This window comes from Bufo gargarizans, chromosome 1 (assembly GCF_014858855.1).
Source record: "Bufo gargarizans isolate SCDJY-AF-19 chromosome 1, ASM1485885v1, whole genome shotgun sequence".
Classification (NCBI taxonomy): Eukaryota; Metazoa; Chordata; class Amphibia; order Anura; family Bufonidae; genus Bufo; species Bufo gargarizans.
The window spans coordinates 101,145,379-101,162,291 of record NC_058080.1 but is presented as its reverse complement, the minus strand read 5'-3'; the positions used below and the strand labels follow the sequence as shown (position 1 = coordinate 101,162,291).

General features: G+C 48.3%; 1 protein-coding gene across 2 annotated transcripts in view; it reads right to left on the bottom strand.

Annotated features, from left to right (window-relative positions):
* CLCN3 (chloride voltage-gated channel 3) overlaps positions 1-16,913 on the bottom strand; it is a 68,983-nt gene that overhangs the window by 23,444 nt on the left and 28,626 nt on the right. For both annotated transcript variants that reach the window (XM_044297117.1, XM_044297123.1), the window contains exons 6-9: positions 3,457-3,663; positions 3,174-3,254; positions 1,693-2,238; positions 315-501 (exon numbers count right to left, since the gene is read on the bottom strand). In XM_044297117.1, coding sequence (XP_044153052.1) covers positions 315-501; positions 1,693-2,238; positions 3,174-3,254; positions 3,457-3,663 — 1,021 coding nt within the window. The remainder of the gene's footprint in view (positions 1-314; positions 502-1,692; positions 2,239-3,173; positions 3,255-3,456; positions 3,664-16,913) is intronic.

The window sequence follows — 16,913 nt, the reverse complement described above, 5'->3', positions numbered from 1 at the left end:
CACTGTATAGTTTACGGCGCAGGCGGCTGCAACATATAGTTGATTGTGGGGGTGCCAGACCCCCCAACCAATCTGATATTAAGGGGGTTATCCAAACCCTATAATGACTTATGAGAATAGCCAAATGCTGGAAAACCCCTTTAATACAAACTACACTGATAACCTTTTTTGGAAAGAAATTAAAAGTAAATCTAAATGATCAAACAAATGCAAATTATCATGAATGGTCATTATTATCTACATGGATATAATTCTATGCTGCCCTTGTGATTCTTGGAACCATTACTAGGAGGCACAGCTGCTCTGACACTTACCCAAACATGCTGCTGCACCAACCATAGCATACAGTCCTGGCGTGATGCAGTCCGCTCCCACTTCACACCACTGCTTGAATATAAACCAGTCGTGGTGGTAGTACGCCAGCTGTTCCACAGCAATGCCAACAATTCTTCCTGCTATAGCCCCTATGGCCATGCTGGGGATAAACAATCCCGAGGGCACCTGCAAAGAAATGACAACCACAAGCCACCTTAGAGTCATAGTAGTAAAAGACAGGACAATTCAAGGCTGTGGACACAATGGTGCTAAGCTCAGTCTCCAAACTGCTTGTCATTTATGCTTCTAAATTGGTCTTTAGCTTTTGGCACGGTCCCAGAAAAATAAATGAGGGGCAATGTGAATGCACAACATTTCATATCACACAAAAGCTTTGTACCTGTATCTGTGAAGAAATCCATACTCACCTGGTCCCCGCTGCTCCGTTCCAGTTCCCTGGCTGTATTCACTGTATCCCCAGTCCCTGTCAACATCCTGCATGGAGGGCACATGCGTCACTGCAACCAATAGCTGGCCTCAGTGGTGGAGTTTCCCCAAGAGGTATAACCCAGCAGCGACTTCCCATTTGGGGACACTTAAGCCCATTTCTGCAGGAATTTGACAGAGGGGGGCTTTAAGTCCTGTGACGCTGCTAGGAAGCTGGAACTGACCAGGGGGGGACCAGGCAAGTCTGGACTTCTCACAAGTCCCCATGTCGGAAGGTTAGGTTTCCAAAAAAAAATAATAATAATGTGATAACCCCTTAAAGTAGTAGCTACTGTTTTCTTCTACAGGGCATAAAGAAAATCACTTGGATATGTCTTGCTTAATAAAAGGTTTCACTTACTCTGTACAGAAAAAGGCTGGGACAACATTTTGACTTCTTGTAGCGCCGATTAATTTTAACTATTAAATCACAGCTGCAGTCCAAAGGAATAGGATTAGGTTGTGTGCAATCCTATGGACTGCAGCAGGCAATAGTTAAAGGGAGCCTGTCTGCAGAAAATGCTATGTAAGCTGCAGGAAGCATGTTATTGAGCAGGAGGAGCTCAGCAGATGTATATATAGTTTTAAGAGTAGAGTAAAGATATAGTAAAGACGGTTCTATCAGTGATGACAGCTATGTCTATATGCATAGTCATGGAGGGGAGGCGTCACTGATAGGACCCTCTCCTTGACTTCAAAGCCCAAGTCTCAAATTCCCTCTCCATTCACCAGGCGCTATACCCCCACTGCAACATTCTCCAAATTGCTCCAGTTAAGAAAAAGAATGGAACAAAGAACGTGTGTAAATACGTCCCTGATTTACATGTAAACGGTTTTTCTCTCATCCATTACTTGGATAGGAAACCACTTTCCAGTGTCAAAATTATTTACCTTGATGCCAAATGTAAAGACAGTCATGACGATCTTAAATACAAGCGCCAAGCATAGCTGCCAAATGGCCGAGTATACCCCATTGCCAGCAGGCCGGTCTGGGATATCATCCACAATGTTGCTAGCATTCATGTCGTTTCTGTAGTCACACAGGGAGGAGGACTCCAGAGGCCCGCAGTCTGTGAACAGTTCTTTAATCAGCTGACTTGTGTTGAATCGCGTATACGGATTTGGAAATGCGATGACTGCTGTGATAGCTGCCACCACAATAACCTCTAGTACTGGGTACTTTCCAAATTTTGTAGTCTTGCGTCGTCGGCACCAGGCAATGTTTGCACGGATGAAAAAGGCTCCCCATAGCCCACCAAACACACCAAGCAGAATAAAAGGGATGAGTTCAAAAAGGTACCAAGGGGTGTGATACTCCACATAAAAAAGCACAAGACGGCTGTTTCCAAATGGGTTGATTGACCTTAAAATGAAAGCAGCCACTAAAGCTGCAAAGAACGATCTCCACAAAGTCTTCAAAGGAAAGTAGTAACTGACCTAAGAAAAGACGACAGACAGTTATGTGAGGTACTCACACAAAATGTACATTACTCCAAACCCAAATAAGGTTTATATTTAGGCCCCCTTCAGCACGAACGATACGGATTGTGTACAGAACTGTTCAGGAAAAAAAACTGAAGGTTTCGAACGCAAGTTCAGTCAGTTTGGTCTGTGTTTGGTATTTCAGTTTTTTCCATGCAGGTGCAATCAGTTTTTGATGCGTTTTTCACCTGCATGAAAAAAATATCTGAACAACAACAATGTAGATCTCCTAGCAACCATTAGTGAAAAACGCATTCCATCCAGATGCAATGTTTTTTTTCACGGGAGCCCCATTCACTTCTAAGGGACCAGAGCTGCGTGTAAAATAATATAGAACGCAGAGATAATGCGTGAAAATCAACGCTAATGTAGACAGACCCATAGAAATGAATGGGTCAGGATTCGGTGCAAGTGCAAGGTGTTTAATTCACACATTTTACCCGTGCGGAAAACTCACTTGTGTGAAAGGGCGCTTTACTGTTCTGAAAGCAGAAGTGCAGTTATACGGATGCGGATGGCACACAGTGTGCTCTCCGCATTTTTTGCACCCCCATTGAAATGAATGGGACTGCATCCAATCCACAAAACCTTTCGATCGGATGAGGAAAAATAAATAAATTGTCTGCATGAGACTTTAATCTTGGCGTTTGTATTTTTTCATCCACTGTTTTAACGGTTTGTTTCTGAAACGTATTTTGAGGACTATACACAAATCTGCCATACTGTCTATAGTCCTCGCAGCTTTTATATTATTTTTTTTTACAGTGAGAAAAACACACCAAAAGAAAAAAAGGTTTAAAAAAAAGCTCACTGGCATTTTGCCTTTGACAAGTCTAAATTGGTCTGATAAACCCAATGCAAGGGAAGGTACATAATTTGAAATTCCTCACCTCTTCCAAGCTAAAAAGGACTCCACCAATAGGAGCCCCAAAAGCTACAGAGACACCAGCTGCTGATGCTGCCGAAAGAACCTGCAAGAGAAATGGTGAATGTAGATATGGTGATGATATACCATTATACAGCAAATAATAGAAGAGGTGCAACACTAGAAATATATATATATATATATATATATATATATATATATATATATTTTCCCTTCACCATGGATATGTTCAATAGTACAGTCACAGTGCCATGTCAGAATACCACAGTATATAGTACATGACTCACCTCTCTTTTTTTCGCTTCATTTGTGCTGTATTTAGGAAAGAGGTAGGAAAATATATTTCCACAGCAACAAGCTACATGTACTAAGGGTCCTTCTTTCCCTAAGCTTAGGCCTGAAGCCACGGCAAGTACCAGGGTGACAGTTTTGATCATTAAAGTCCATTTTCCTAAATAACCTCTGATGATAAAGCCACTTAAAATGGTTTTAATCTGTAAATAATAAAAATAACGCTTAATAACGCATTTTAAAATATGACGTGATGAATGAAAAGATTTGTTGTACCATTTTTCTTTAGCACTTCTATATGGCAGGAACACATGCATATAGACAACATAAATGACAACAGCACACAGTTGAGAGAAATCATTACCTACTGGCAGGTTTGTATGCCCAACACGGACTACTGTTCCTGTGCCAGTTGTTGCCCAATGGATCAGAGTTCAGCATCCCATAATACAGATGAATCAATTCCAGTGACAGAACCAAGACAGATAACGGCAGTATATCTTGCTAGTGTATTAAGTACACAGATCTGTCATGGCCAAAAGTTTTGAGACAGACACAAATTTTGGTTTTCACAAAGTTTGCTACTTCAGTTTTTATGACTGCAATTTCCAAGGACTGTAGATTGGTATGACAAATAATCAGATAAATTGCAATTAATTGCAAAGTAATTCCCTGCTTTAAAATTAACTTAATCACGAAAACCCTATTTCCACTGCATCTCAGCCCTAAAATGACCTAACATTTCTGTGATCTTCTCTTTAGCTCAGGGGAAAGTGTTAACCAGGAAAAGGCAGCCGATATCACGGTCATATTGATTGGATTAGAAGAGCAGAAAGGTTGCTTTGGAAGGGGATGATGCTTACATTTTCCAGGGCTCCAGATGCAATGTGACTTAGAATTGCAAAATGGTGACAACACTTTGTAGTCTTGTCGCCATTTTCACCTAGACCTTCCGCTGCTCTTTCATCAAACATTGCGCTTCACACATCGAATCTCCATCGCCAGCCCGGCCAGAATAGCAACAAACCTCATCCTCCAATCAGGTGTCCGGTCACATGCAGGTGAAAGACTTTGGATTCTGCGCACTGATTGGCTAATCTGGCACTCCTGCACTGAGATAGGCTGTCGCCGATGGATGGGCGGGGCTTGGGATGGCAGGCGTTTTGATGGACCGCACAAATAGACTGCAGTATCCGGTCACTATCAGGGCGCTTGTATGAAGGTGAGGGAGCCGGGGCAGTCACAGTTCCTGGGCTCTCAGTGCCTGGAGTGGGCGGGTTTGGACGGAGCACAGTGCTTGATCCCATGCTGAAACTTCCTAAGGCAGCCGGTGGCCGCTGCAGATACATGTAGTGTTCTCCTGGGCGGTGCCCTGTGCAGGGGGTGAGCAGCAGGCCTGTAGTGGCAGCACATGTCTGCCCAGTCACCATGGCAGGGGTCACCAAGGCATTCACCTGGCACTTTCATGGCATGCTGGGGGAAGGATCTTTAATTCTATGTATCTGTGTGACCAGGCTCTGAGGCTGCTGCAGTGGCCGGTCCTCTGCCTCAGTGTGACTTGTGGAGGAAGAGTCCTGGACAAGCAGGCGGGGAGGAAAGCTCAGTGACATCATGTGCAATATCTCAGGGAGTGAGTCACATTGCCCTGGCCTTGTGTGGAGAGCCTCCACTTCGAAGTATGTCATTGCCCTTCTTTTCCATCACACGCCCAGCTCCATGTCTGTACAGATGTGCCGTCACTAACTACTGTATACCTTATTATAGAGAAGCCATGGGGGTAATGTGCCTAGTAGATGGGCTCCTGCCAGTCACAGACCGCCTGGCACTGACCCACCCACCCCACTTGTGCCGTTCCTTTCACCATAGTTATGCCCCAGGTCATTAAAGGACAGGTGAAGATATCTTTATGTATAGACTGCTAGGTGTCTGGGTACCCCTCCAATAATGAAAAAGTCGCCCCATACCCTATGGCAGGGATGGCCAACCTGCGGCTCTCCAGCTTTTGTAAAACTACAATTCCCACCTAGCTGTAGACTTTCTGGGCATGCTGGGAGTTTTAGTTTTGCAACAGCTGGAGAGCCTCAGGTTGGCCATCCCTGCCCTATGGCGCTCCCTGAAATAAATGCAGCAGCAGGTGGTGTATGCACCTGCCACCGCATTCATTCTCTATTGGACTGCTGGGGATAGCTGAGAACAGTGCTTGGCTATTTCTGGCAGTCACATAGAGAATAAATGTAGCGCCAGGGCGCATGCTCCACTAGCCTCTCCATTCATTTCGGGGTACGGGGCAGTCCCAGTGGTCAAAAATATAAAACTATCCTGTGGATCATTAGATTACCAGAATACCCTTTTAAAGGGGTTGGCCCATCTAACCCTTTGGTGGCATAGGATAGGTACGGCCCCCAAATTGAACGAGGGCGCACCATGTATGCACGCCCACCCTGTATCGACTTTTATGGGAGTTCTGAAACTTCCATAGAGGTGAATGGAGGTGATCATGCTTGCGTAGTTCACTGTCCATTCACTTCTACGGGAGTCCTGAAAATAGCCGAGAGCGCCTGCCGCACATGCGTGGTGCTCTCCTCTTAATTTTGGGGGCCCTGTTCTAGAGTTAGGTGGCAAACTGAGTGGGCTGTAGCTTAGAAAACTCCATGCTCCTTAGCATCCCAGCTATATTATATAAATTTTAAATTTGGCGACTAAAAATTTCATTTTGCTCCTAAATTTTTCAGGTTAGGAGTAGTGTTGAGCGAACTTGTGTTTTAAGTTCGGCGTCTAAAGTTTGGGTTATCAAAGTATCCAGTTATGGATTCTAAATTCCGTTATGGTCCATGGTAGCGGAATCCATAATGGGATACTTTGATAACCCAAACCCGAACTTTAGACGCTGAACTTAAAACACATGTTCACTCAACACTAGTTAGGAGCCAATGGCCCCTTGAGATGTTTTTTTTTTTGTCTGGAGCCCTGTTTTCTGTTAACCAAGGCTACCTCCAAGGAAATATATGCAGTCATCATTGCTTTGCATGAAAAGAGCTTCACAGGCAAGGACATTGCTGCTTGTAAGACTGTGCCTAATCAACCACTTATAGGATCAAAGACTTCAAGGAAAGAGGTTCAATTGCTGTAAAGAAGGCTTCAGGACTGTCTCCTAAGGCTACCTGCACACGAGTGTGGAATACATATGTTTTTTTCTGGGCAGATTCCTGTGAGGAAAAACTGCAGAGTAGTACAGTACCACCGTAGTGTATGAGATTACACATGTACATGCATTTTTTCTGTGCAGGAATTTACCTGCATTGCAGAATTCCAAACCTGCAGGGTGTCAGTTATGTTTGTGGTTTTAGCTGCGGATTTGACCCTTTTCCAATGAAGCGTGAGATCTGCTGCAAAAACACATTAAAGCCGCACAAAAAGGAGATTTTTGTATAACTTACCAGTTAAATCTCTTTCTCGCTCTTCCTTGGGGGACACAGACCTTGGGTATAGCTCAGCTCCCTAGGAGGCGTGACACTAAGTAAAACTGTTAAGCCCCTCCTCCATCAGCTATACCCTCAGCCTGGAGATAGAGGCTACCAGTTGCGTGTCCAAGTAGTGAAAGGATAACAACCAATAACGGAAACAACCAGCCAGCAACCCACGGGGCGCCAGACCATAACCCTGTAACCAAACACAGAAGGGTGGGTGCTGTGTCCCCCAAGGAAGAGCGAGAAAGAGATTTAACTGGTAAGTTATACAAAAATCTCCTTTTCTCGCCCATTTTCCTTGGGGGACACAGACCTTGGGACGTTCAAGAGCAGTCCAAGAAGGGAGGGACCACAAACCCAAGGCGGAACACCACCAGAGCATCAGGAAACCGCTGCCTGCAAAACCAGGCGGCCCAAAGCAGCATCCTCTGATGCATGCGTATGCACCCTATAGAACTTTGTGAAAGTGTGCAGAGAGGACCAAGTGGCTGCTTTGCACAACTGTTCAGCCGAGGCCCGATGCCTCTGCGCCCAGGAAGCTCCGACTGCTCTGGTGGAATGAGCAGTGACGCCGAAAGGCGGAGGTCTGCCCTTGGCTCGATAAGCCTCAGACACCGCCAGTTTAATGAAACGGGCAATAGCCACCTTGGAGACCGCCAACCCTTTGCGCGAACCCTCCGGAACCACAAACAGGGAGTCCGTGCGCCGAAAGGACCCGGTGACCTCCAAGTAAATCCTCAACGCCCTGACCACATCCAGACGGTGCAGTTCCCGTTCTCTGGGGTGGGAAGGAGAGGGACAGAGCGACGGAAGGACGATGTCCTCATTGATGTGAAAGGCGGAGACCACCTTTGGCAGGAAAGTCGGGACAGGCCGAAGCACAACCTTATCCTGGTGGAAGATCAGGAAAGGTTCGGAGCAAGAAAGAGCCGCTAACTCCGACACCCGTCGGAGAGACGTGACGGCCACAAGAAAGATGACCTTGCAGGACAGAAGGCGAAGGGAGACCTCCCGTAAAGGCTCGAAGGGGGCTGATTGGAGCGCCGAGAGCACCACATTCAGGTCCCAGGAAGGAACTGGAGGGCGGTACGGCGGAACAGAGTGAGCCACCCCTTGTAAAAAGGTCTTAATTGGCCCTAGAGGGGCCAGGGGACGCTGGAGAAGAATAGACAGCGCCGAAATCTGACCCTTCAGAGAACTGAGGCACAGCCCCAGGTCCAGACCCGACTGGAGGAAGGACAGGATTGTGGGAAGAGAAAACCGGAGAGGTGGGATGCTCCGGGACTCACAGAACCCCAGATAGGACCTCCAAACCCGATAGTAGATCCTAGAGGATACGGGCTTACGAGCCCGGATCATGGTGCGGACTACGTCCGCGGAGAAACCCCGTCGCGTTAAGACGGCGGTCTCAATAGCCACGCCGTCAAACGTAGCGAGCCTAAATGCTCGTGGAAGATCGGTCCCTGAGAGAGAAGGTCTTCCCTGGAGGGCAGTGGCCACGGTGCGTCTGCCAACAGCAACATTAGGTCGGCGTACCAAGACCGGCGGGGCCAATCCGGGGCGATTAGAATCGCGGGGACGCCCTCTGCCGCGATCCTCCGAAGAACCCGTGGCAGGAGGGGAAAAGGAGGAAAGACGTACAGAAGGGAGAATTCGCGCCACGGAAGGACGAGCGCGTCGGCGCCGTATGCCTTCGGGTCCCGTGCCCTGGCCAGGTATAGGGGGACCTTGTGGTTGAATTTGGAGGCCATGAGGTCCACGTCGGGGCGACCCCAGCGAAGACAAAGGGCTTCGAACACCTCTGGGTGCAGGACCATTCTCCCGGGTCGATGGTGGACCGGCTGAGGAAATCCGCCGCCCAGTTGTCCACCCCCGGGATGTAAATCGCAGATAAGGCCGGCACGTGCGTCTCCGCCCAGAGGAGAATGAGGGTCATCTCTTGCATCGCTGCGAGTGCCTCCCTGATGGTTTATGTATGCCACAGCCGTGGCATTGTCCGATTGGATCCGAACAGGGTGGCCCCTCAGCCGATGGGTCCAGTGTCTGAGGGACAGAAGAATCGCCCTCAGTTCCAGAATATTGATTGGAAGTCTGGACTCCGATAGAGACCAAACGCCCTGGACGGACCGGGGAGGGAAAACCCCCCCCCACCCCCGTAAGCTGGCATCTGTGGTAATCACCAGCCAGTTCAGTGGACGGAAGGACTTCCCCCTTAGAGGGATATGCAACCACCAGCCGAGGGAAGCCCGAGCCAGGGGAGGCAGAAGAAAGGTCCTGTCCAGACTCCTCAGTGATTTGTCCCAGGCCGACAGAATTGCCCTCTGAAAGGTGCGGGATCGGAATTGTGCGAACGGCACCGCTTCGAAACAGGCAACCATCTTTCCCAACAACCGCATGCTGGATCTGAGGGAAGGGCGGTGATGACGGAGGAGACTGCGAACCGACCCGCGAAGGGCCAGACGCTTGTCCGACGGAAGGCGGACCTCCGCCAACTCTGTATCCAGGAGCATCCCCAGGAAGATCAGCCGTCTGGAGGGGGTAAGGGAAGATTTGGGGTGGTTGATAATCCAACCGAACCGCGTCAGGGTCTCCAGAGTGAGTTCCACACTGCGGGATGTCTGAGAGAAGGAGGGTGCCTTGACCAGGATGTCGTCCAAGTATGGGAGAAGAAAAACACTTCTTGAACGTAGAAGGGCCAAGACAGGGGCCAGGACCTTGGTGAACACTCGAGGAGCCGTCGCCAGACCAAAGGGAAGGGCGACGAATTGGAAGTGATCGTCCCCCACCGCGAAGCGCAGGAAGCGGTGATGACATGGAGCAACCGGAACGTGGAGGTATGCATCCTGAATGTCGATTGAGGCCATGAAATCCCCTCTTTCCAGGGAGGCCACTGCGGACCTGAGAGACTCCATCCGGAATCTCTGCAGTCGGAGAAAACGGTTCAGGCGTTTTAGGTCCAAGATCGGACGCACTGAGCCTTCCTTCTTGGGAACCACAAAGAGGTTCGAGTAGAACCCCCTGAACCTTTCCGTCGGAGGCACGGGGGCGACGACACCCTTGTCCATTAGAGAGTGAATGGCCGCGAAGAAGGCGGCCACTCGTACGGGATCTCGCGGAGGACGGGATCGGAAGAAACGGTCTGGCGGAATGGACGCAAATTCGATTTTGTATCCGCAAGATACAATCTCGAGCGCCCATGCGTCTGAGATGTGGGCCCGCCATACGTTCCTGAATAGGAGAAGGCGGCCCCCCACCCGGGTGGGTGGGGGCGCACCTTCAGGCAGAGGGCTGCTGGCCTGTGGGAGCCCGTGCAGGCTGGGACTTGCGCCAGGTAGGTTGCGTCCGAAAAAACGGCTTCTTGCGTCTATCCTGGGCTGGGCCAGAGGAAGAAGAACTGGCCGCGGGTCTAGACCCGGTGGGCTTGCGAAAGGACCGAAAATGGGACGAACCAGCGCGACCACGGGGGGCGCCCATTGGCCTGGACTGGGGGAGGTGAGTACTCTTCCCACCCGTGGCCTCTGATATAAGTTCGTCCAGACGGGTTCCGAACAGGCGGGAACCCGTGAATGGTAGGCCGGCCAAAGAGCGTTTGGAAGCGGCGTCCGCCGCCCAAACCTTCAGCCAGAGTTCCCTCCTGACAGAAACTGCCAGGGCAGAGGAACGGGCAATGAGGGCACCCGCATCAAGGGAGGCCTCACAGACGAATTTTCCGGCCTGAACAATTAGTTGGGCTAAGGAACGGAGGTCCTGAACAGGGACGTCCGACCTTAACTCCCGTTCCAGTTGCAAACCCCATTCAGAGACCGCTTTGCCAACCCAGGCGGAGGCAAAGACCGGTCTAAGGGCCGAACCAGAGGCAGTAAATATGGCCTTGGAGAGGGATTCCGTACGACGGTCCTCAACAGACTGCCGTCCTGTACAGGAATAGTAGTGCTTTTGGACAGGCGAGCCACGGGAGGATCAACCTTAGGCGGGGATGTCCACGTGGTCACAGAATCCGCTGGAAAGGGATAACAAATGTCCAGCTTTTTGGGTGTAATAAAGCGGACGTTAGGCCGAGTCCAAGCCTTGGATACCACAGAAGAAAAATCAGCGTGTATGGGAAAAACCTTGGAGGCCTGTTTGGGGCGGAGAAAGGACACGCCGGCCTGTTCAGAGCTGGGGGGGTCATCGTGTAGCTGAAAGGTATCACGGATGCTAGTGACAAGATGCCCCACCGCGGACGCCAATTTGGACGGAAGCTCTGAGTCCATGTCCACGTCCGAATCCGCCAGTTCTCCCTCAGAAAGCGTATCCCTTTGAGAGGATAGACTTGACTGAGCTCGCACGCATGGCGGAGAGAGCGAAGCATCTGGAGAAGATGTGCGCTCAACCCTTGAACGTTTCTGAGTATGCCGGGCCCTGGAAGATTCGCTGGGAGGCAGGGAACCAGTGGGGGCGGCAGAAACGGTAGTCCCAGCGGGTGCGACAGGGATTGTGGCAGCCTGCGGGAGAGGCGGTCTATCCACGAGACGGCCCACTACGTGTGTAAGGCTTTCCACCGCCTGAGACAGAGACCTAGCCCAGTCAGGGGGTTCAGAGGCACCGGGGGGCGCAGCGGGAAGCGGGCCCTGCACCGGGGCCTGACATGCAAGGCAATGCGGCTCAGATTGCCCCCGCGGAAAAAGTTCCTTACAGGCGGTACAGGCATGGTACCAGGGTTTGGGGGCACCTGTGGGATCTGACATGCTGAAGTGTGGTTGTACTCTAATATAGAGACCACAAAGGGTTATAGCAGCTATGACCAGGAGGGTTAGGAGAGGGTTAACTGTCCTACCAGTGCCTCAGAAGAACGTCAGGAGATGGCCCAGATCAGCAGCAGCAGAGAAGCAGTGAACAGCAGTGAGCAGCAGAGAGCGCCCACAGAAGCCGAGCGATGTACACAGGAGGTTAGAGTCCCCCACCGTGTCCCAGCTTCCTGTCAGGAGTGAGGAAGCGCGGGAAACCTCAGCAGAAAGCACGGGGAACAAGCTCCGCCCCCTCCAGCGCTTGAAATGTCTCCTGTGAAGGAGAACGTAGCTCCGCCCCCAAAATGACGCGCGCGTAAGCCCCGCCCCCTGTCGGGACCGCTAAGCCCCGCCCCCCGTTCTCGGCGGGAAGGGGGAGAGAGAGAAGAGAAAAATGGAGTCAGCCCCGAATGAGGGGGAGGGGGGGGGGGAGAAAGATAGCAGCGTGGGGGGGAACAGCGTGGGGGTGCTGAGGATGCTGCTGTGCTGCATTGTCCTGCAGATGAGCGCTCAGAATGAGCGACCACGGGTGCCCCCCTTACCCAGAGGGGTAGATGCTGCAGATAGGGACGGGGTATGGGCTGGAATAGCCATCTCACCGTCCGACGTCTTCACCCTCAGTCCTTTCCAGCAGGGTCGCCCCTTCAGCCACTGGCACCGCAGTGGCAGGAAGCTGGAAGAGGGGCTTGGCGTGCGGGCGACCCCCTAGCTGGCGGGATGTAGGGGAGCCATTGCTGCCCAGATCCTCCTATTGCTTCTGTGGGGGAGGCAGCAGTGCAGATAAGTTGGCACTGGCGCAGCTCAACCCCGGGAGAGCAGAGAGGTCTAATGCGTCTCTGGTATCCCTAGGAAAAAATAAAATAACAAAATTAGAAGAAAAAGTAAAAATAACAAGGAGAAAACAGCCCTGCAGTAGCAGGGAGTGTCTTGCCTCCTTGGACACTAAGCTAAAACTGGTAGCCTCTATCTCCAGGCTGAGGGTATAGCTGATGGAGGAGGGGCTTAACAGTTTTACTTAGTGTCACGCCTCCTAGGGAGCTGAGCTATACCCAAGGTCTGTGTCCCCCAAGGAAAATGGGCGAAAAAAACTGCTTTTAGAAATTGTGGATTTTGATGCAGATACAGTGCAGAAATGCACAGAAATTAGTGTGGATCTTATGTGCGCTCACCCACGCTTGTGTGCATACGGCCTTGTACAGAAATGGCAGCAGGCAGGTGCGAGTACATCTGCACACACAGGGAGAGAAGGCTTTTGGAGGACGGACTGGTGTCAAGAAGGGCAGCAAAGAAACCACTTCTCTTCAAGAAAAACATCAAGAACAGACTGACATTCTGCAGGACTGGACTTCAGAGATTTGGGGTAAAGTTATCTGCACTAATGAAGCCCCTTCGCACTGTTAGGGTCATCTGGAAAGTGACTGCCCAGAGCAGAAAAGGTGAGCGCTACCGTAAGTCCTGTGTCATGCCTACAGTAAAGCATCCCGAGACCATTCATGTGTGGGGCTGCTTTGCAATCAAGGGAGTGACAAACTGTCATGAATAAAGAATGGTATGAAAACATGAAGAGCAACCTCTCCCAACCATCCAGGGGCAACTGAGTGATGAACAATTTTTTTCCCAGCAAGATGGAGCACCATGTCACAAGGCAAAAGTGACAAGGAAGTGGCTTGGCGAAGAAAACATTGAAAATTTGGATCCATGTCCAGGAAACTCCCCAGATCTTGATCCAGTTAACAACCTGTGGTCAATCCTCAAAAAGCTGGTGGACACAAAAAAAAAAAAACACACACAGAAATTGTGATAAACTGCACTGATTAGGGTGGCCGTCAGTCAGGGCTCACTGCAGAAGCTGAAATCCAGCATTCCAGGGCGATCAGCAGAAATCCTGAAAAAGAAGGGTCAGCACTGGAAATATTGAGGCTTTGCGTAAACTTTATGTATTTGTCAATACAAGTAAAAACCAAACACTTGTGAAATGCATATAATAGTACTTCAGTGTACCATAGAAACATCTGACAAAAAGACCTAAAACGCTGAAGCAGCAAACTTTGTAAAAGGACTCTTGTGCAGTCCGCAATGCACGGGCACCGACTGTGGGGATGCCGCATGCGGATCGCAACCTTATTCACTTGAATGGGGTCCGCGATCAGTCTGTTCCGCAAAAAGATAAAACTTGTCCTATCCGTTTGCGGAATGAAAGCGCGGAAAGGGAACCCCACAAAAGCACTCCGTAGTGCTTCCGTAGGGTTCCGTTCCGTGCTTCCATTCCGCATCTCCGGATTTGCAGAATGCACATGGCCGGTGACCCGTGTATTGCGGACCCGCCGTATGCAGGCTGCAATACAGCAACGGTCGCGTGCAAGAGGCCAAAACCAAAACTAGTGCCAGTCCCAAAACTTCTGGCCACAACCACAGTAGTCTGTAACATGAGAAAGTGTGTTATGGAACAGTCACTTCTGACCTTAAAGGGAATCTGTCTCCAGCAACCTCATTATGCAGCTGACGAACAGACAGAGGCTACGTTCCAGTTATGTTATATTTTCTTAATGCATTTCTTGTTGCACCAAAGCTCCAAGAGCCCCTCTCCGGATGCTTTGATCGGCATGGCCAAGCAGTAGCAAAGCAGCGAGGGAGCGGCTGGCCACAGAAACGAACGGTGCTCAGGTGCAAAAAGAGCAATGTGATGCAGTCATTGCACCAAAGGCCTAACTTGCTTATTAAGAAAAAGTATAACAACTCAGGAAAGGAACCTCGACCAACAAAAGAAACACAGCATTTTAATCAGGTGAACCACAGCTATGTGTCTATGCAAACAGCTTGATGGGAAGGTCACTTGTGACAAATTCCCATGATAACACATATGTTGATTTCTGCGTTTCCTGATCTAGGTTTTAGAGGGTAAACTTGACCAAGTATGTCCAATTTTTTAACGTACATGTTCTTGTTGCATTGCCATATTTGGTAACAGATGGATAGATTTAATCATTCTGTCTACAGGCTTGTTCACAAAGCTTACGCCCTGGAATTTTGCGTCGGACTCTATCCTGCAAGTTTTATGAAATAAAGCGGGAGATCCTATCCAGCAGTCCCTTCTCTCACCTGTTCTGGCTGTCTTTTGGCTTCCATGGAGTGTGAACGCTGAGAACATCTGTGTCTAGAGTCTAAAAAAAAGGCGGTGGATTTAAGCTATAGGAAGAATTAGGCCCAGGTCTGTGGAGTCCCCAATACAGGAGAAGAAGTGTGGACATACTGTAGACAACCTGAAGGTACCATACTGTGCAAGTAGCTTTGCTTTTTAAAGACAAAAGTGACTTCTGAGCTCTGGGACATTGCTTTTCTATTTTTGTGACACTATTTTTAAAGCGAACCAAGCTGACCCAGCTTTAAAACAAGACCAAGATTGGTTCTAGCTGTGATAATTCAGCAATTAGAGCACTTTGTGTCCGTTCTTTTTTTTTTTTGAGGACCGTATGCAGAACCATTCATTTCAACGGGTCCACAAAAAAAAAAAAAAAAAAGGGAAATTACTCCGTGTGCATTTCGTTCCCGTATTTCTGTTCCGCAAAAAAAATATGTCCTATTATTGTCCGCATTATGGACAATGATAGTACTGTTCTATTATGGGCCAGCTGTTCCGCAAGATACGGAATGCACATGAACGTCATCTGTATTTTTTGCGGATCCGTTTCTGCAGACTGCAAAATATATACGATCATGTGCATAAGCCCTAACCTGTAATTTAACGTGACTAGAGCCTTAACCTTGGTCTCGTTTTAAAGCGGAGATTGCCAAACTTCAATCTCTAGCTGTTACATAATCTGAGATCCTGCCCTCAGCAGCAAGGATGTACAAGGTACATCCTTGGCTACCGAATTGCCACCCTGCAAAGATGTATGACATACGTCCTTGGCAGGGAGAAGATTAATATACACAGATACCTTCATGCAATTTTGCATCCAAGTGTAATTTTCAATAATAGACATTAATGGGTTAAAGTGTGACCCAAGTAGAAAGTTACAGTATATGCATACTATTTATGCTAATAATTTGAATCCCTATGCTGCTAATTTGATTTTTCATGCTGCTTTATGTACACAATATTATATTAACTTGCTATATATTTAGTTTATCTTATATGTGTAGGTTTATTTTAATTGGTTTAATATATAGTACGTTACTCCAACTGCAAGTGTGCCTGCTAATAATTTAAATAATTTTTATATGCATAAATCCTAAAACTTTCAATTAAATTTCATGTACAGAGTTCATACATACCACACATAAGCCTATTGTAAATGTACATGCACTGGAAAGATTAAATATCAGTTTTTAAGCTGGAAATTTTAAAAAGTAACCTACAGAATACAGGATTACACTCCTTGAAAAGTAATTGTACCCCCAAAACCTATATATTTCCTGAAAGCAGTCAACTTCATGACTGAAGATGCCTTCATGGGCTTTGGACAACCATGTCCACCTCCACATAACTGTTATGGCAGTGGGTTTGGAACTTGGGTTTCAACTAACAGATTTGTTACAAAGTTGTACTTTTTAATGGCACTATTTTACCATAGTTTGTATTGGAAAATGGGGGGGGGGGGGGGGGGAACACTTATAATTCTGTCGAGATTTTGGGGGTTTTGATATTATGCTTTGTTCACTGTGCGCTACAAATGACATGATGATTTTTGCGTGGCAACAGTAGTTTTTACTGGTACCATTTTTGAGGAGTGTACAATTTTTTGAGGGGATAAGGTGGCCAAAAATTTTGAAATGCAGGTTGTTGTTTTTTTCTGCTACGGTGTTCACCACACAGGAAAATTATTTTTTTATACAGCCCCTGTAATAGAGAAGACTGAAAAGAGGCCAAATAAAAACTATGGTAACTGAAAACTATCATTTATGGTAACAGTAGGAGCGAAAAAATCTTTTCTGACTGATGAAAATCGGAAATGCATTAAAATCCTCTCTAATGACATCACTGTAACAGTATAGCTAAGAAATCACGTGATGTAAACCGTATTAATTGTTTAAGAAAATCTAACATCCTGTCGTTGCTGTGAAACAATCTCGTTTTATAATTCAATAGTACTACATAAAAAGTAAGGCAAGGCCCATGTGCACACAAACACGGTACAAATAAAAGTGTTCTTGAAGCGCGTTAGGACTGGGATAGTGGATATCAGAGGGCCAAGATCTAAGGAATGAACACTGGTGGGG